At 38.4% G+C, this 15,381-nt stretch overlaps 1 protein-coding gene across 1 annotated transcript in view; it reads right to left on the bottom strand.

Moving 5' to 3' along the window:
- Window positions 1-883, bottom strand: part of LOC102018510 (chromosome unknown open reading frame, human C10orf107) — a 107,252-nt gene extending 106,369 nt beyond the window's left edge. The window contains exon 1 of the mRNA XM_005385945.2: window positions 781-883. Within this exon, the coding sequence (XP_005386002.1) occupies window positions 781-813 (33 nt within the window). The 5' untranslated portion in view covers window positions 814-883. The remainder of the gene's footprint in view (window positions 1-780) is intronic.
- Window positions 884-15,381: the final 14,498 nt, after the last annotated feature.

The following is a 15,381-nucleotide window of genomic DNA, read 5'->3' as shown; positions in this document are numbered from 1 at the left end:
AGTTAAATGACTTTCCTGAAGACAGTCTGGGGGCGATGAGCAACCAAGCCGTAGTGACAAGAATGATTTTCTAGCTGTGTCCTTTGTCCTGTCTTCTAGCATGTATTTATGTGTTCAGAGAAATGGGAAAATAATAAGTGCGGAAACTGGGTCTTCCAATGTTAACCAACAAGTAGTTATTATTCAGTGACACCTTTTGAGTAACTGCAACTGTGATCATTACAGAAGAAAGAAGAGCAATTTCAAAGAGGGATAGACCCATCAAAAAATCTGAGATCCTGTAAGCCCAGCATTGTGGGAAGCAGAGGGAGGGAGATAGTAAATTCACGCCCAACTCTGGCAATTTAACAGTTTTGTGGGATTCTGTCTCCAAAAACAGAACACTTGAAAGGAGTGCGGATGTAACTCAGTACACCCGATCCTAAATCTGAGCTCACTGTTTAATTTTTTAATTTTTGAGAAACTGGGGCGGGGGAACATGGTTGTGAGGTTGTTTGGACGAGGACCGGTCCAATGCAGGAATTTATAGCTTACAGTCGCAGGCACTCTGGGACACGCCAGGGTCAGCTCGGCAGGGGAGGCAGGCAGCACCGGCAGGGCTCGGGACCCCATCGGTCCAGGCTCCCCAGACGCCCCGCGTCGGCCCCAGCCCGCCGCCCCCTGAGGCTGCACCCCGGCTGGGCGCCTCCAGGGCCTCCGGGCCTTCGCTGTGGATCCCGAGGGCGGGCGCAGGCGCTCGGGTCGCCGAGAGCAGGCCGGCCTGGGAAGCGGGCCTCGTACCTCGGAGTCCGGCGTGCTTGCAGTCTGGGTCATCCCTCCGGCCTTGTAGGCCCCAGCACTTCCCACCAGCGCCGCAGCCAGGTCCGGGAGGGACGCGGCCCTGGTCGCCTGGGCAACGGGGTGGGGCGGGGCCAGTGCCTCTGCCTAGCGTGCGGCGCGGGCGGAGAGCTAGGCGGCTGGAGAGCGCGGCGTGCAGGAGCCAGCCCGCTGCAGGCGCCAGCCTGTTGCAGGCGCCTGGTGCGAGCGCGCCGCTCCTTCTTCGGGAATGTGAGAGCGAGATGCGTGATTAGAACTCGGACCACCGCTAGATATTTGAGCCGAAGTAATTTTTGTTATTTTTTTGAAGTTCCATGATAGTACTGCGGTCATGTTTAGAGGAAAAAAAGGACATACACGCCCAGAAATTTAATGATGGTGAAATGACACGAAGTCTGTATTTTACCCACAAATAGAGGGAGGGGGCTATGGGAAAGGGTGGAGGCGCAGTGCATGAACCGAGATGGGGTGCGGCGAGGGAAGAGTTGCTGGAGTACTTTATTCTTTCTAAGCTGTTATCTATTTGACCATTTCCGCAATAGAGACTCTTACAAACAAGATACATCTCATAGAAGTCTGAATACTTGGGCTTCTCCTGATGATCCACACCTGTTTTGCAAATGGGGTGTATTGTGCTTGAATCTTCATATATGGAGGTTGACATGCTAACTGTCACAATCAGATATGATTTAAATGCTTCAGTTCCCTCATCGGTAAAATGAGATAACTCTGTTGGCCTCAGAGCCTCATGGGGAGGATCTGGCAAGCTGTTATGTATGGAAAGGTTAGACCAGCCCTGGCTTCTAGGAGTGGTCTGTGAGCGCCAGGCAGGATAGGGCTCCTGTTAGGTTTCACCTGGCTACTCAACTTGTACACAGCTGTGCGGTACTGTTTCTTCCCTGATAGCACTTTGCCTTTCAGACCAAAGTTAATACCTTAGCTGTACACAACCTCGTAACTGCGCCTTTTTTCAAATGACCTCACAGTTCGAATAACTGTACATCCCTTGCACCGTCTCTAGTTTTTCGTCTGTGTGGCTGTCACTTTAAGTGCATTGTGCTATTCCCCTTCTCGATATTATTTTCACTCCTGAAGGACCTAGTTCGGTTTTCATTAGGAAATATCAACTCATGTCTTTATGGTTTTCCCATTTTAAAAGGACTGTATTAGAATTTCATCAATTACCGAAAATACAACCAATGTAGAGTGATTGCCAGAGTTAGTACAGGAGTCACCACCTCTCAAAATTATTATGATGCTCGCTTTTTCCATAGTTTGCTTTTGATCTCTGTTCCACCTGAAAGTAGCTGCTCACCTCCCGAGAGGTTAGAATACTTAGCATTCTTTAAATTTTGTGTTTGCTAAAGTGCTCAGACATTTATTTCTCCTAACAAGTTCTAGTTTTCTCAAAGACTGATTTGATTTTCTGGCTTTTAATTGCTCTTTTCTTTGACAATTGTTTAAGATGTTCAGCACCCTTTTTGGTTTGGGCCTCTAGAACTAGATGGAATATTCCATGTAAGATGGAATCCATTCTATCAGTATCAGGAAGGTGACACCAAGAAGCAAGAGACTGTTTTGTGGGAATTCCAATTTTACTCTAACACGTTTAATGTAATTTATTAAACAAGTCAGTATTCAGGAGGCATTTCAATTTTATGGGGCAGAAATATCTTGCTCGCCAAGGAGTGATATTGCAAATCCACTAGTCTGAAGGATACTTTTTAATTTGCACACTTTGGAGGCAATTTTGGCCTCCCACTTCTTTTGCAGAGAGGTGCCAACAGCAGGTGCCATGCTTTCTTACAAAGAAAAGTCAGATATGTCTTCCTCCTGGGTCTCTTTTGGAGATAAAGATGAAATCAAAGACTGGAACATTTATTTGTTATCTTATTGTTTACTGTTGTAGGGCTGAAAGATAAAGGAAACATATGGGACTTGTAGTTACAATTATGTTTTTGAGCACGTTAATCACGTTAACTGACTTTTACCACGTTACAAAACACAAGTGTCTTGGTACTATTTGATGAATTTGGATTAGCTCTGTATCAATGAAAGAACTGTAATATACATACGTATGATCACCTCAACATTTTACAAGTATAAGTAGGTTTTCTTGAAGAGGAATATTTTCATTATTGTATGAATTTGAGTATTGGAAAAAGTATAATTTTAAATACAGGAGAATTGACATGTAGAAAAGACATATGACAAGTACTGGTGATTGGGAACAGCAGTATACCACCAGTAGTACTCACAGTGAATATTCAGCTATCTCTTAGGATGGATAAAAATTTCTACTTTTCATTATTTTATGTCAGTGGTTCATTTTAAGTATTAATAAAGTTTCTCACTACTAAATAAAATAATGTCTCTGATATGGTTAATGCCATAGTAGTAGTTCAAACATGGTGATTCCTGAGATCTTCAGTCTATTAAGTGACCCCTATAACAGCCTTAAGAGTGTTAAGCAGGAGAAATTGTAACATGTCCTCTAATGGGTAATGAGAGAACATAGAATTCTGCAGATGAAACTTACATACCACATCGTAGTTAGGCTTTAATGACAGTAGCATTATAGATGCAAGAAGAAAAAAATGTAAAAAGATAAAAAGAATAAATGTCACATGATCATCTCAATAGATGAAGGAAAAGCCTTTGACAACATTCAGTATACTTTCATGATAAAATCTTTAAGAAAATTAAGTGTAAGAGTACCTACTTCACCATAATAAAGGCTATAAATCATGGCCCCAAGACCAATATAAAATTGAACAGAGAAAATCTGAAAACATTTCCTCTAAAATCAAGCTGGAGACAAGATTGTCTACTCTCACCATTCTCATTCAATATAGTACTTGGAGTTTTAGCCAAAGCAATTAGGCAAGAGAAAGAAATAAAGGGAAAGGAAAAAGTTGAATTATCTGTATTTGAAGATTATAAGATCCTATACTCAGAAGACCCCAAATATTTCACCAGATAGATGACTTTTAGGTTTCATAAACTCAATAAAGTAAAGGGACAAAAAATCAACATGTAAAACTCCATAGCTTTTCTATCATCAGTAATGAACCTGTTGAGAAAAAAATTCCCAAAACAATTCTATTAACAACAGCTACCAAAAAAAAAAATCTAGAAATAATCCTAGCCAAGAAGGTAAAGACCTCGACAGTGAACATTATGAAATAGTGAAGAAAGAAATGAAGAAGATACTAGAAGATTGAAAGACCCTCCATATTCATAGACTGGCAGAATCAATATTGATATAATGACCCTATTACCAGACATGATCTAAATGTGCAATGCAGTCCCTGTGAAAATACCAATGACATTCTTCAAAAATGTAAATACACACTGGAAAAAATATTAAAATTCACGTGCAAGCGCAAAAGACCAAAATAAGCACAGTAATTGTAAGTAAAGAGAGAAATGTTGGAGGAATCATAAAACTTGACTTCAAAATATACTGCAAAGTCATAGGAAAAGAAGAAACATGGTACTAGCTTAAAAAATAGACTTGTAGACCAAGGGATAGAATAGAGGACACAGATATAAACTCATGCAGCTACAGCTATCTCATTCTTGACAAAAGAGAAAAAAACCTTTCTAATAAATACTACTGAAAAAAACCCTAGATATCCAGACATAAAAGATTGAAATTAAACCTCTATCTCTCATTCTGTGACAAAAATCAATTCAAAGTAAATCAAAGACCTGTGTATACAACCAGAAACTTTGAAACTGCTAGAATAAAACATCTAGGAAACACTTCAAGATATGGGCACAGACAATGATTTCCTGAATAGAACTTGGATTGCTCAGGAAATAACATCAAGGGTGGAAAAATAAGATTGTATCAAATTAAAAAGCTTCTGCACAGCAAAGGAAGCAACAAAATGAAAAGACAGCCCTTAGAATGGGAGATCTTTGTTAGCTACTCTTTTCACAGAGGATTAATATCCAAAATATATGAAGCACCCAAGCACATTAACACCAAAGGAAATCACACGATCAATAAATGGGCAAATGAAGCAGACAGACATTTCTCCAAAGAAGAGTACAAAGGGGCAACGACTACATGAAAAAAAAAGAAAAAAAAACATTTAATACCTTCAGCCATCACAGAATGTACAGCAAAACTACACACAGGGATTGCATCTCACCCCAGTCAGAATGACTCATCACAAACACATAAAACAACAAATGCTAGCAAGGATACTGGGAAAAAGAAAGATTATACACTGTTAGTTGGGAATGTAAATTAGTACAGTTATTATGAAAATATGTATGGAGGTTCATTCCTCAAGAAACTAAAAATAGACTTACCCTGTGCTTCCACTGTATCACTCTTTGGTATATACCAGAAGATACTAAAGTCGGACTAGTACAAGGGTACCATATACATTTTTATTGCAGCATGCTTCACAGTAGCCAAGCTACGGAATCAGCCTAGGTACTCAACAACTGATAAGTGAATATAGAAAATTGGTTTTATACATCTTTATCTATATAATATCACATTATTATATTATGTAATATAGACAATACACTCATACATACACAAACACAATGGAGTGTTATTCAGCCATAAAGAATAACAAAATTGTGCCATTTGAAGAAAGCTGGATAGAACTGGAGAGTGTTGTATTAACTGGAATAAGTGAAACTCAGAAAGACAAGGATAGATATTTTCTCTCTTATGTAGAATCCAGGGCGAAGAAACAACGTGAATGTAGAAGGAGATACTGCAGAAGAGAAGGAGGGCTGGGGAGGGAGAGGAATGGGTGAAGCGGGGTAATGGGGGATAAAAATGACCAAAGAATTTCTATTCATCTATAGATATGCCAAAATGAAACCCATTAACATGCACTAATCAAGAAGACAGAAAATTGAAGAAAGCAACTGAATTTGTAAGTAATTAGTTTTGTTGTTGTTACATACTGATTTGAGCATAGAGAATATTCTGATAATTAATCAATTTTGAATATATTTATGGTTTTATAAACCTCTACCTAGTCCTCAAATTTAGTCTTTTCATTTTCACCAAGTGCCTTAATCTTTGCAAGTCACATGTGAAGTTAAAAGCCTTACCTTTGTGAAAATGCATACGACGTGACCTAGCAAACCTACCCCAGTGTATATGCACTAAGAGTGACTATTATGGAGGGTGGGGTAGTGATTTCTGATAACCGGTTAGTACTATTGTGCCATTATTCAGGTCACGCTACTACTTGACGTCAAAATTCTATACTTTGTCATTTTGGGTCCTTCTGTTAGTTGCTCCTCCTCTAGCCACTCCCTTTACAGAGGATCCTTCTGCTTTTCAGGCAAAAATTCTCTCTCCCAAACCAAGAACTCTTTTCCTTAAAATCTCCTAAAGAGCGTTTTAAAAATTACTCATTTCTTTTTGATCAATTTGTTGAAAAAGTAGCCTCTCACTTAATCAACCTGTGCGCTGCGATCGCTCACCCCTTTTGTTCTCTTAATCAACCTGTGCGTTGTGATCGCTCACCCCTTTTGTTCCTCTGTTGATGGGCATTTGGGATGTTTCCAAGATTTAGCCATGACAAATTGAGGTGCTATAAACACGGGGAATGGATAAAAAAGATGTGGTATTTTTATATAATGGAGATGGAGTATTACTCAGCTATAAAGAAAGATCAACTTGAGGCTTTTAAAGGTAAACAGAGGCAATCCGAGACCATAGTCATAAGTGAAATAAATCAGACTTGCCAGTGTAAATATTGTATTGTCTCCCTAGTGTAAGAACCTGAAAGAGTAAGTAAAACCCAAATGGTACAGAAGATATTTTGAAAGGGAAAGAAGTTACTCAAAGGGAAGGAGCAACTGGGATGAGGGAAACGAGAAAAGAAAGAAAGGAAAGGAAAAAAAAAATATATATGTATATACAAGGATAGCTGGGAAAATTGTACTGCTGATGTCTAATGGTTCATTGAAAGGAACAGTTAATACTTAATTTTTTTTTCTTGAGCAGCTTTACATGCTTATATTTGGTAATCTGAACAACTAATTTGAAGACAACAATATGCACTATAACAACTGTTGTTGAATTCCTTCGATCTTGTTTAGCAAAGCTCTGCATCATTTCTAATTTTTTTATTACTTCTTATTCTCTTTAATGGTTTAGTCAGTCTTGCAGTCTTACATCTGGTAATCTGAACAACTTTATTGAAGTTAATAATACGTAATACAACAGCCATTGTTAATTCCTTACATTTTGTTTTGAAATCCTTTATCTCTTTTATTGTTTCTGCATTGTTTTGTTTTTGTCTTTGTGGCTGTTAGTTTGTTCTTTTTTAAATTCTTTTAAAAAAATTTTCAAAACAAACCCTGTCTCCTCAAGCGTTACCCCTGCTGCCTGTCCTCCTTGTTACGTGAACACTCGCTTTTGCCTCTCATATCCGCTCTCCACCCTTTTCCTCTAGGCCGTGTGCACTGGGAGGCTGACTGTTCTAGGCTCTGTCGGCTGGATCTACCATATCACTTACTCTGTCATTTATGGTTGGGGTTGGCCAACACAAGCACTAACAGGTAAGTGGAAGGTGGAGGAGTAAGGTCAAGTTTCGCATTCTCCCTGTTCCTCCCTTGTAGGATTACAGATTAGAAGCAGTTGAATTCCTACACCAAAGGCCTGCAAGGCTGCAGCCTGCCCCTCAGCCCTTTGGCACTGCTGTTCTCTCAAATTTGGTAATCACTTCTCTCTTTACCTCTTTTCAGGCCTGACCATAGTAATGGCTCCCTCCTGGGATGCTTCACCACCCCTTGTTGATTTCCTTCATGTCTCCCTATATATTTGTCAATCTTTCTTTTACTACACTTTCCACTTTCCTTAGTTACCATATTTGCGCTTTCTGTTTCCTGATGGAATCTTTGCTGATATCAACAAATATTAACTCCAAAATTTTAACAAGGGAAATTATGTCTGGCTTATTTCATGCCAGTGTTATTGCCAATCATTGCGCAGTGAATCACAGTGTCCGCAAGCGATCCTGGGCACTCGCTGTAGGTTTCTAGACAATTATCTAGGTAGGACTGCACCCCGGCCCCTCACACACCCAGCCAGAGAGGCTGCATCTAAGCTGAGCCATACTCAGAGTTGACAGCAATCAGAGGGATTATAACCACATGTGGGCCCTGCACTACCCATGTCCTGGGAAGCTGGCTGTTTCAAGCAACTTGTACATTCTGCCGGCTGAAAATCCTAACTTTCCAGTGCCAAGCAGACTGTGTAATTCCCCCACTGACAACACTGCTTTAAAACTTGTCCCACATAAAGGTAAAAGAATATATTCCGTGGGCCTTGACTTATCTCTCCAGGCATGATGCGAGGTAGAGGGAGGAACAGTATTTTACTTTTCCTCTTGCTGCTTCTGGTCTTGAAGCTTTGACCTCCAATAAGACTATATCCCTTGACATATGATATTGTGGAATTCACCAAAAGAAAGGAGGGCCGCACCTGATTGGGGTGACTCCTTGTGAGAAAGCTTGTTGCTCACAGATTCACCTGTCCCAGTACGTTTATGCTTATGACCTATACTTTCACTCAAGTTCTGTCAATTGTTTCCACCTATGCAGTGGCCTTTATCGCAATATTTATATTTGTGGTTTCATCACTCCATTTAGCCTGCAGTGAATCATTTTTTGGTCATTGATCCCTATTTGGAAACTGGTAATTTAATGCAAAAATCAAGTTAACAAACTTACACAATGACATAGATATTTGGTGAAAATACTGCAGTTGAGAGATAACCTGCACCTGTTTTCAGAATGTTAGTCAAGGCCCATTGACCCAGATTCCCAAAGCACAAGGAGAACCTTTAAAGGCATGATTTGAGCTAGCATTGAAGTTTTTGACAAAATTAATTCATTCTGCACTTTAAATTTGTGAAATATTTGACTCCCAGGTACCTCCCCAAAGTGGTGAAATATATATGGCCAAATTGTTTCAGTGATTTTTTTCCTTTTAGAACTATCTCAGGCTGGGAATATAGCTCAGGGGAATTGCACCTGTTTCTTAAGCATGGGGTCCTGAGTTTGATTCCTGGCACCAGAAAAAAACACAAAAAACAAAAAACAAAATTGTCTCAAAATAACTGGGGGCTACTTAATTAACAGCAGGAATCTCTACTGTTTTTGAGCACATTTTTGAGGACCCGTTCTCTGGAAGATGGTGAAAGTTTTTGCCCCTTTTTTGCACCATCCTTCTCCCCAAATTGCTTTTAAACAGAGCAATTTCTATGTTGTCTGTGTTACATAATAGCGTTCATGTAAATGTTGGAAGGATGGATTTCCAGCTTTAAGAAGTTTGAAAGCTACCAGATATTTGGCAAGGAAGCTCCATCTCTGGAAATTCTACTACGGTATAATTTCCCAAAGCATTCATTGCCTGAGACATCCACTTTGGCAAATATACAATATTACTGTTATTAAACATTGCTGGAGCATATGCATGCATGTGATTCCAGGCAAGTGAAATAACTTGTATTGCCACACTCAATCAATGGAATCACACTAAGAGGAAGACAGAATGATTTTTTGTAGATGAGGGCACTGAGGCTCAGAAGGGCGAGGTCACTGACCTGGTGTCTTACAGCTAAATATGGGGCAGGCAGGTTGCTAATGGGGTTGAATTGCCATGATTCCACAGCTTAGTTATTCTACCTCACCGCTTCTCACCACTTCAGCTGTGAGGCACACTGTGGAGCTGGGGTGGCAGCTGGAATTGAACTCTGGAGGCCCTGGGCTCATCTCTCCTTCCGTGCCTCTCCGCTTATCCCCGCCAGACCTTCCAGAATACTCTGCAATAACTGCTAACTCGCTTAGCATTTCATTCTTGGCAGTTATCAACCTGGGTACATAGTAATAACCAAAGTCTGAGATGATATGGCTTAGCACCTACCAGGGAGTGTTTGTATTTTATTAGGAGACTTGTGAAGATGGAAAATTCTTTCGTAGCTCAAGTAAATGAGGCTTTAATAAGATTGCCATGCTGTAAGGTTTAGATCTTAGAAACAGGAAATCTTTCCTGGTGGCTTCTTAGACCTCACTTAAAGACAACTGTATTCAACTTACTTGTGTCAGAAGCTGTTACTGTGACTGTCTCTGCTCTCCATAGCTTCTGTTACAGACCTTTGGTAAGCATTCAATAAATAGGCAAAGCAGGACGATGGAAGTGTAAATCAATAGAAAATATTCACAGAGTGATGGCTATTCCCAATTCTACCACAACAAATCACAAATTTTAAGCATTATTTTCTTACACCATCAAAATCCCATATGAATCCTTTTCAGATGAAATGTATTTTCTTGGGTTAAGCATTTATAGTTCAGAAATGTGTGACGTCATTGTGCAGCTTTCAGAAGATTGTGACCAACAATCAGAGAGATTTTTCTGCCAACTTACATTTTCTACATTATCTATTATGGTAGATTGATTGTCTACTATAATAGATAATGTGTGTGCTGGGAGGCTGATTGTCTGTGTGTGCTGGAAGGCTAGGTCTATGAAAAGTATGAGATTATATGTGATACTTCTTAAACTAGCTATCATAGGTTTAATAGTTTCCAGATTGTTTTTTGATGACAGGGTCATCACGTCCATTATGGTGTCACCTCAGGGCTACCAGGATCCACGTAGGCACAGGTTGGGTACAGGTAGTATAGTGAATCCAGGTGAATGAGATTTCTGATCAGCTTTAAGTAACCTTAGGGAAAATGGCTTTATTTTCATGTAATCAAGATAGTTTCTCTTAGAAAATCTTTAAACAACCCATTATGTAGAACTATTAACTTAAAATATTTGCACAGAAAAACAAAAGTAGAAGACTTAAAAATAAAGAAAAAGTGGATGGCAGAACAAAAGCAATGCCCAGACTTGGAGAGAGAAAATGAAGTCCAGTGGAAAGGCAGAGGAGAAGCTGGCATAACATTAGATCACACTCTTGTCATTGGAAGTTCACTGAGATTAAGCCACAGTACTTTAGTAGGTGCTGCTTTGCTCTGGAAGTTTTCTGGTAATTGGTGGGAAGGCTTCCAGGACAATGCCTTCTTTGTGATCTACATCTTCTAAACAGTCTGATATGAGACTACTGTTTTTTCTTTCATCATTAAACTTTTGTAAAATAATTGGTGCCATGGCCATATGCAAAGCTTACTGATACAACAAGCTTATAGCTCAGTAGATGAGTTAGGTAGCAGAAATATGTTTAAAATTAGATTTTAAGGGCTCTGTGGGTTACTATTGTCCTGGCAGCATATTGGTGATGCCTGGCTATTCTTTATGTGGCAAATTTCTCATATGAGCATTAGTGGTAGAGTCTAATGGTCACAGGTGGAGGACGCAAGGACAGTCGAAGGTCAGAATGTGCACCTGAATGCTAATTACTCGCTTCTCTTGCCTCCTCTGAAATCCATGGGCAGAATTACTTTTATTCTTTTGACTGAACAGGAAAGAAATCATTTTTCTTGTGGACACATAAGCTCTTGAAGCAGTCCTCTCCATTCTTTAGAAATAGTATAAGGAAGGCCCTGAACACATGGATGAGATGATCAATAACTTCCCTCTTTGCCCTTTTCTTCTAAATTGGCTTGGGTTGCACATACATACACAAATGCAGTAGTACAGTTTTGCTTGTAACTCTGCCTCTAACCATAGTGCTTAATTATAGTATTATACTGAATATCAGGAACAAATATGGAACAAAAGAATTTTTCTCCCACCAATAAGATCATCTAAAGTTGCTGACAATATACATGAAGGCATTTTTCTTCTTAATTTATCCAACAAAATTTTATGTGCCTAGTGTCAGACACTTGACTGAGCACTTGGTTATAGAAGAGACAAAAACACTGTCTTCTCAGAAATTTCATTCTATTACATTCATAAGCCTAGGTTCTATTTCTAAGTACACAAACTATTATTTTGAAGTCTAAGAAGTTCAGATCTACAAAGAGCCTGGTGTGATACATGATATTTTTTAAAACTGGAAATTGTATCCCATTGGCTGATGGTTAATAGTTTATTTAGAAAGTAGTGAGTGCTATGGGGAAAAAAATAGAACAGACTGAGGCAGATCCAGAGTGTGGGGTTGAGGGGAATTTGGGCATTTGTTTGTATTTTGGTACTGGAGATTATATCTTGGGCCTTCCTCACACTGAGCTACGTTTAACCTTTTTTTATTTTTTTCTGAGACAGGCCTGGCTAAGGTGTTGTGTTACTCAGGTTGGCCTCAGAATTTTGATTCTTCTGACTCAGTCTCCCACAGTACTGGGATTACAGGCTTGCACTACCTCATCCAGCTTTGATGTAGTTTTAAGTAGGATAGTCAGGATAGGCCCAGAAGAAAAGATAACAACTGAATAAAGCTTATCATTGTCTCTATCATAACTAGCACTCTGATAACAGCTTTCTGTGCTTATCTTCCCTAAGCCTTATAACAGATGTAATCACTGAGGCTTAAAGAAGTTAATTATTTACCCAGTATTGCAGAGCTATTTAGTAAAGGTGATAGAATATAAAACTCAGAATGATCTAATTAAGATCACGAGTTACATTATACTGTACCATGTCTCTAAGCAATAGTTTACAAGCTATATTCAGTGGCTCTACCAAAATTTCACTTTATATTAGTTTCTGAAAACATCTATAGTTACCCATAGTTTCAAACTGAATTCAAAAGCATTTTCTCAAATAAGGTGTAATCTCCTTAGGCCGTATTAGAGGACCCTGAGCTGTTAAAATGTGTGTAAGGTATGTTTTGCATGTGTGATGTTTCAAACTATGCATTTTAATAGTCCATGCTTTTTCATTGGTTAAGAATGTTTTAATTTTGTGTGATTAAAAAAATATCATGCTCTTGCCTCTTTGTCTTCATAAAATTGTAAAACAATTTTATAAAATATTGTATATATTTTGTATTGCGTATAAATATATCTACTCAGTACTCAAGTATAGCATGAAGTAGAATGTCTGCTGGTTGCATGTTTGCTACATATTAGAATCATGGATAAGGGAAGCTATAACATATTTAGATAAAATCATAGGAAAGGTTGTTCCAGTAATGTCCATTATATTGAGGGCTTTTTTTTTTTTTTACCTGACTTGTATTTGAGAAAAGCTAAGATATAATTATTGACTAAACCTTGATTTTATCTTAAACTGTGAATTACCTAATTGAAGAGTCCAAGACTGCCTAAGAAGCTTTCTTTTTTAAACTGGCATTTGCAATTATTTATATAGATCAAGTTTTTTTTTAATGCTAGAAAATCAACTCAGAATATTGATTTCACGTAAGGCTGAACCTTACATGACTAGGAATAGACTAATTATGTCAGTTCTTATAGTTATAGACAAATATATGTTGTAATAAGTAAATGTATGTTTAGAGTGGCAATAAATACATGTCAAAATAGACTATCAATACTGTATTTATACAAATTATATTTTTACTTATTTACCTAGTAAAGCTTAATTAAGAATATCAGGGAAGGGTTGATACCCATTCATATAGACATGGAAGTGCATTTCTAAAATTGAAGCTACCTAAGGAAGTAAAACAAAAGCAGGTTTTGCTCATAATTCCTCTACATGAAATAAGGGAATATGGTTCCTTTTGTGAATATAAACAGTCCAATGTCCAAAATAGTTTGTTTTTCTTTCTCTCACTTCATCTGTATAACTGTACCATTAAGGCGGTAGAATAGTATAAAAACTTTTACAATTCTATTAATCACTGACTTCAGCCTTCTGAGGTGGGAAGGTGGTGCTGGGGAGGTGGGTGTAAAGAGAACATGCACTAGAGTTTAAGTTGCCATTACTGTGTCTATAAGCCCTTCACAATTTTATGCCTCTACTCTGGAATCATTTGCAGATTAACAACTACAGTTCCTCTTATCTCAGTAGAAAATAGTTGTTCTTTGGCCGGTAGTAGAGGGACACACATTCTTGGTATCGTTTCCATAAGAATTACTTTGGCCACTGTATTAGTTAGGGTACTCTAGAGGAACAAGTTCAATATAAAATATATGTATGATTAGGCAAGGATTTATCAGGTAAGCTTACAGGATCAGCATCAGAGGAGGCCCAGCGGCTGTCTGTCAAACCAGAGACAGAGACTGCAAACTGGCCTTCTGGGAGCAGACCTGAAGCGCCGCGGGATCCAGGAGCAGTCTGTGGCCCAAGGCCTGATAACGTACCACGGAGTCTGGTGCGAGTCTGTGTGGGAAAGCTGAAGCGTCTGCGCTGGAGACCAGAAGGACCTGGAGAGCAGTGTCTGAGGGCAACGGTGAACCCTGAGCTCTTTCAAAGATTTCCTTCTTTTTTCCCTTTATATTCTGACCAGGCTACAAGCTGTTGGTGGTGCTATCCACGTCTGGGATGAGTCTTCTCTCCTCCGTTTGCAGCCTCCCTGCCAGCCCTCCATATGTCACTAATCCGCTAGGGAGGAGCTCTGGCTTCAGATCACGATGACACCACAGTTAATGATCACAGCCACGACAGTAATTGTCTTCCGTGGTCGATTCATATTTTGAAGATGGTAGTCGGGCGTGGTGGCGCACTCCTGTAATCCCAGTACTCGGGAGGCTGAGCCAGGAGGATCGTTGTGAGTTCGACTGGGCTACAAAGTGAGCTCGAGGCAAGCCTGAACTGCATAGCGAGACCCTGTCTCAAAAAGACAATAAAAAATAAATAAATAAATAAATAAATAAACAAACATATTTGAAGATGGCTTTAACTATGTGTAAATTATGTCCTAACATGGGGACATTAACTAGAAAACTTTTGCACTGAATTAGTAGAATTATTGAAATGAATATAAAGTAATAAGAAAAAAGACAAATATCCCTTTCCCCAAAGAAAAATAAGTAAATGTGTAAGTGGCATTGCAAAAGAAGAAATATTAAAGAAAGAAATACAACGAAGTATTCAAGCTCATTAACACTAAATAAAATGCAAGTTAAATAATCATAATATCTCTTGCTGATCAGAATTGTCCACCATATGGGTGAGTAGATATTACTATGAACTTTCATTAGACATGCAAATTTGTATTCATCTGAGACTGTGCATAAAATATTGAGTTTTCTTACTTTATCTAAATATAAAATTTCTAGAAATGTATATATACTAAGGACGTGATCACTGGAAAATATCACCAAATAATTTTCAGTGTAAAATTATTAATAATTATGAGTGGAAACTGAGAAATAAAGTAATATCCAAACATGGGAAATTAATAGAAAAAAATCAAGATAGATTTATGAAATGAAATTTTGTATAGGTAAAAAGTCAGGTATTTGAGAAATTGTGAAAAATTAATAGCGAACATTACAAAGGAAGATATATATATCATATATATGACACTCATTTATGGATTTGTATAATTATAGTAATATATATTTATTTATTTAATAAGAAACTAGAAGAATATTGACTAAAATATTATTTTGGGGTGATTTCTGTTTGTTTTTCACAAATTGAAAAATTTCTATATAAATATCCCATGCTATTCTAAAATATTTAATACGAGTATTAAAAATTTTCAA

The sequence above is a fragment of the Chinchilla lanigera genome, unplaced genomic scaffold (genome assembly GCF_000276665.1).
Source record: "Chinchilla lanigera isolate Chin_1 unplaced genomic scaffold, ChiLan1.0 scaffold00024, whole genome shotgun sequence".
Taxonomy (NCBI): Eukaryota; Metazoa; Chordata; class Mammalia; order Rodentia; family Chinchillidae; genus Chinchilla; species Chinchilla lanigera.
The sequence above is the reverse complement of the archived record's forward strand: the minus strand, read 5'-3'. Positions and strand labels throughout refer to the sequence as shown.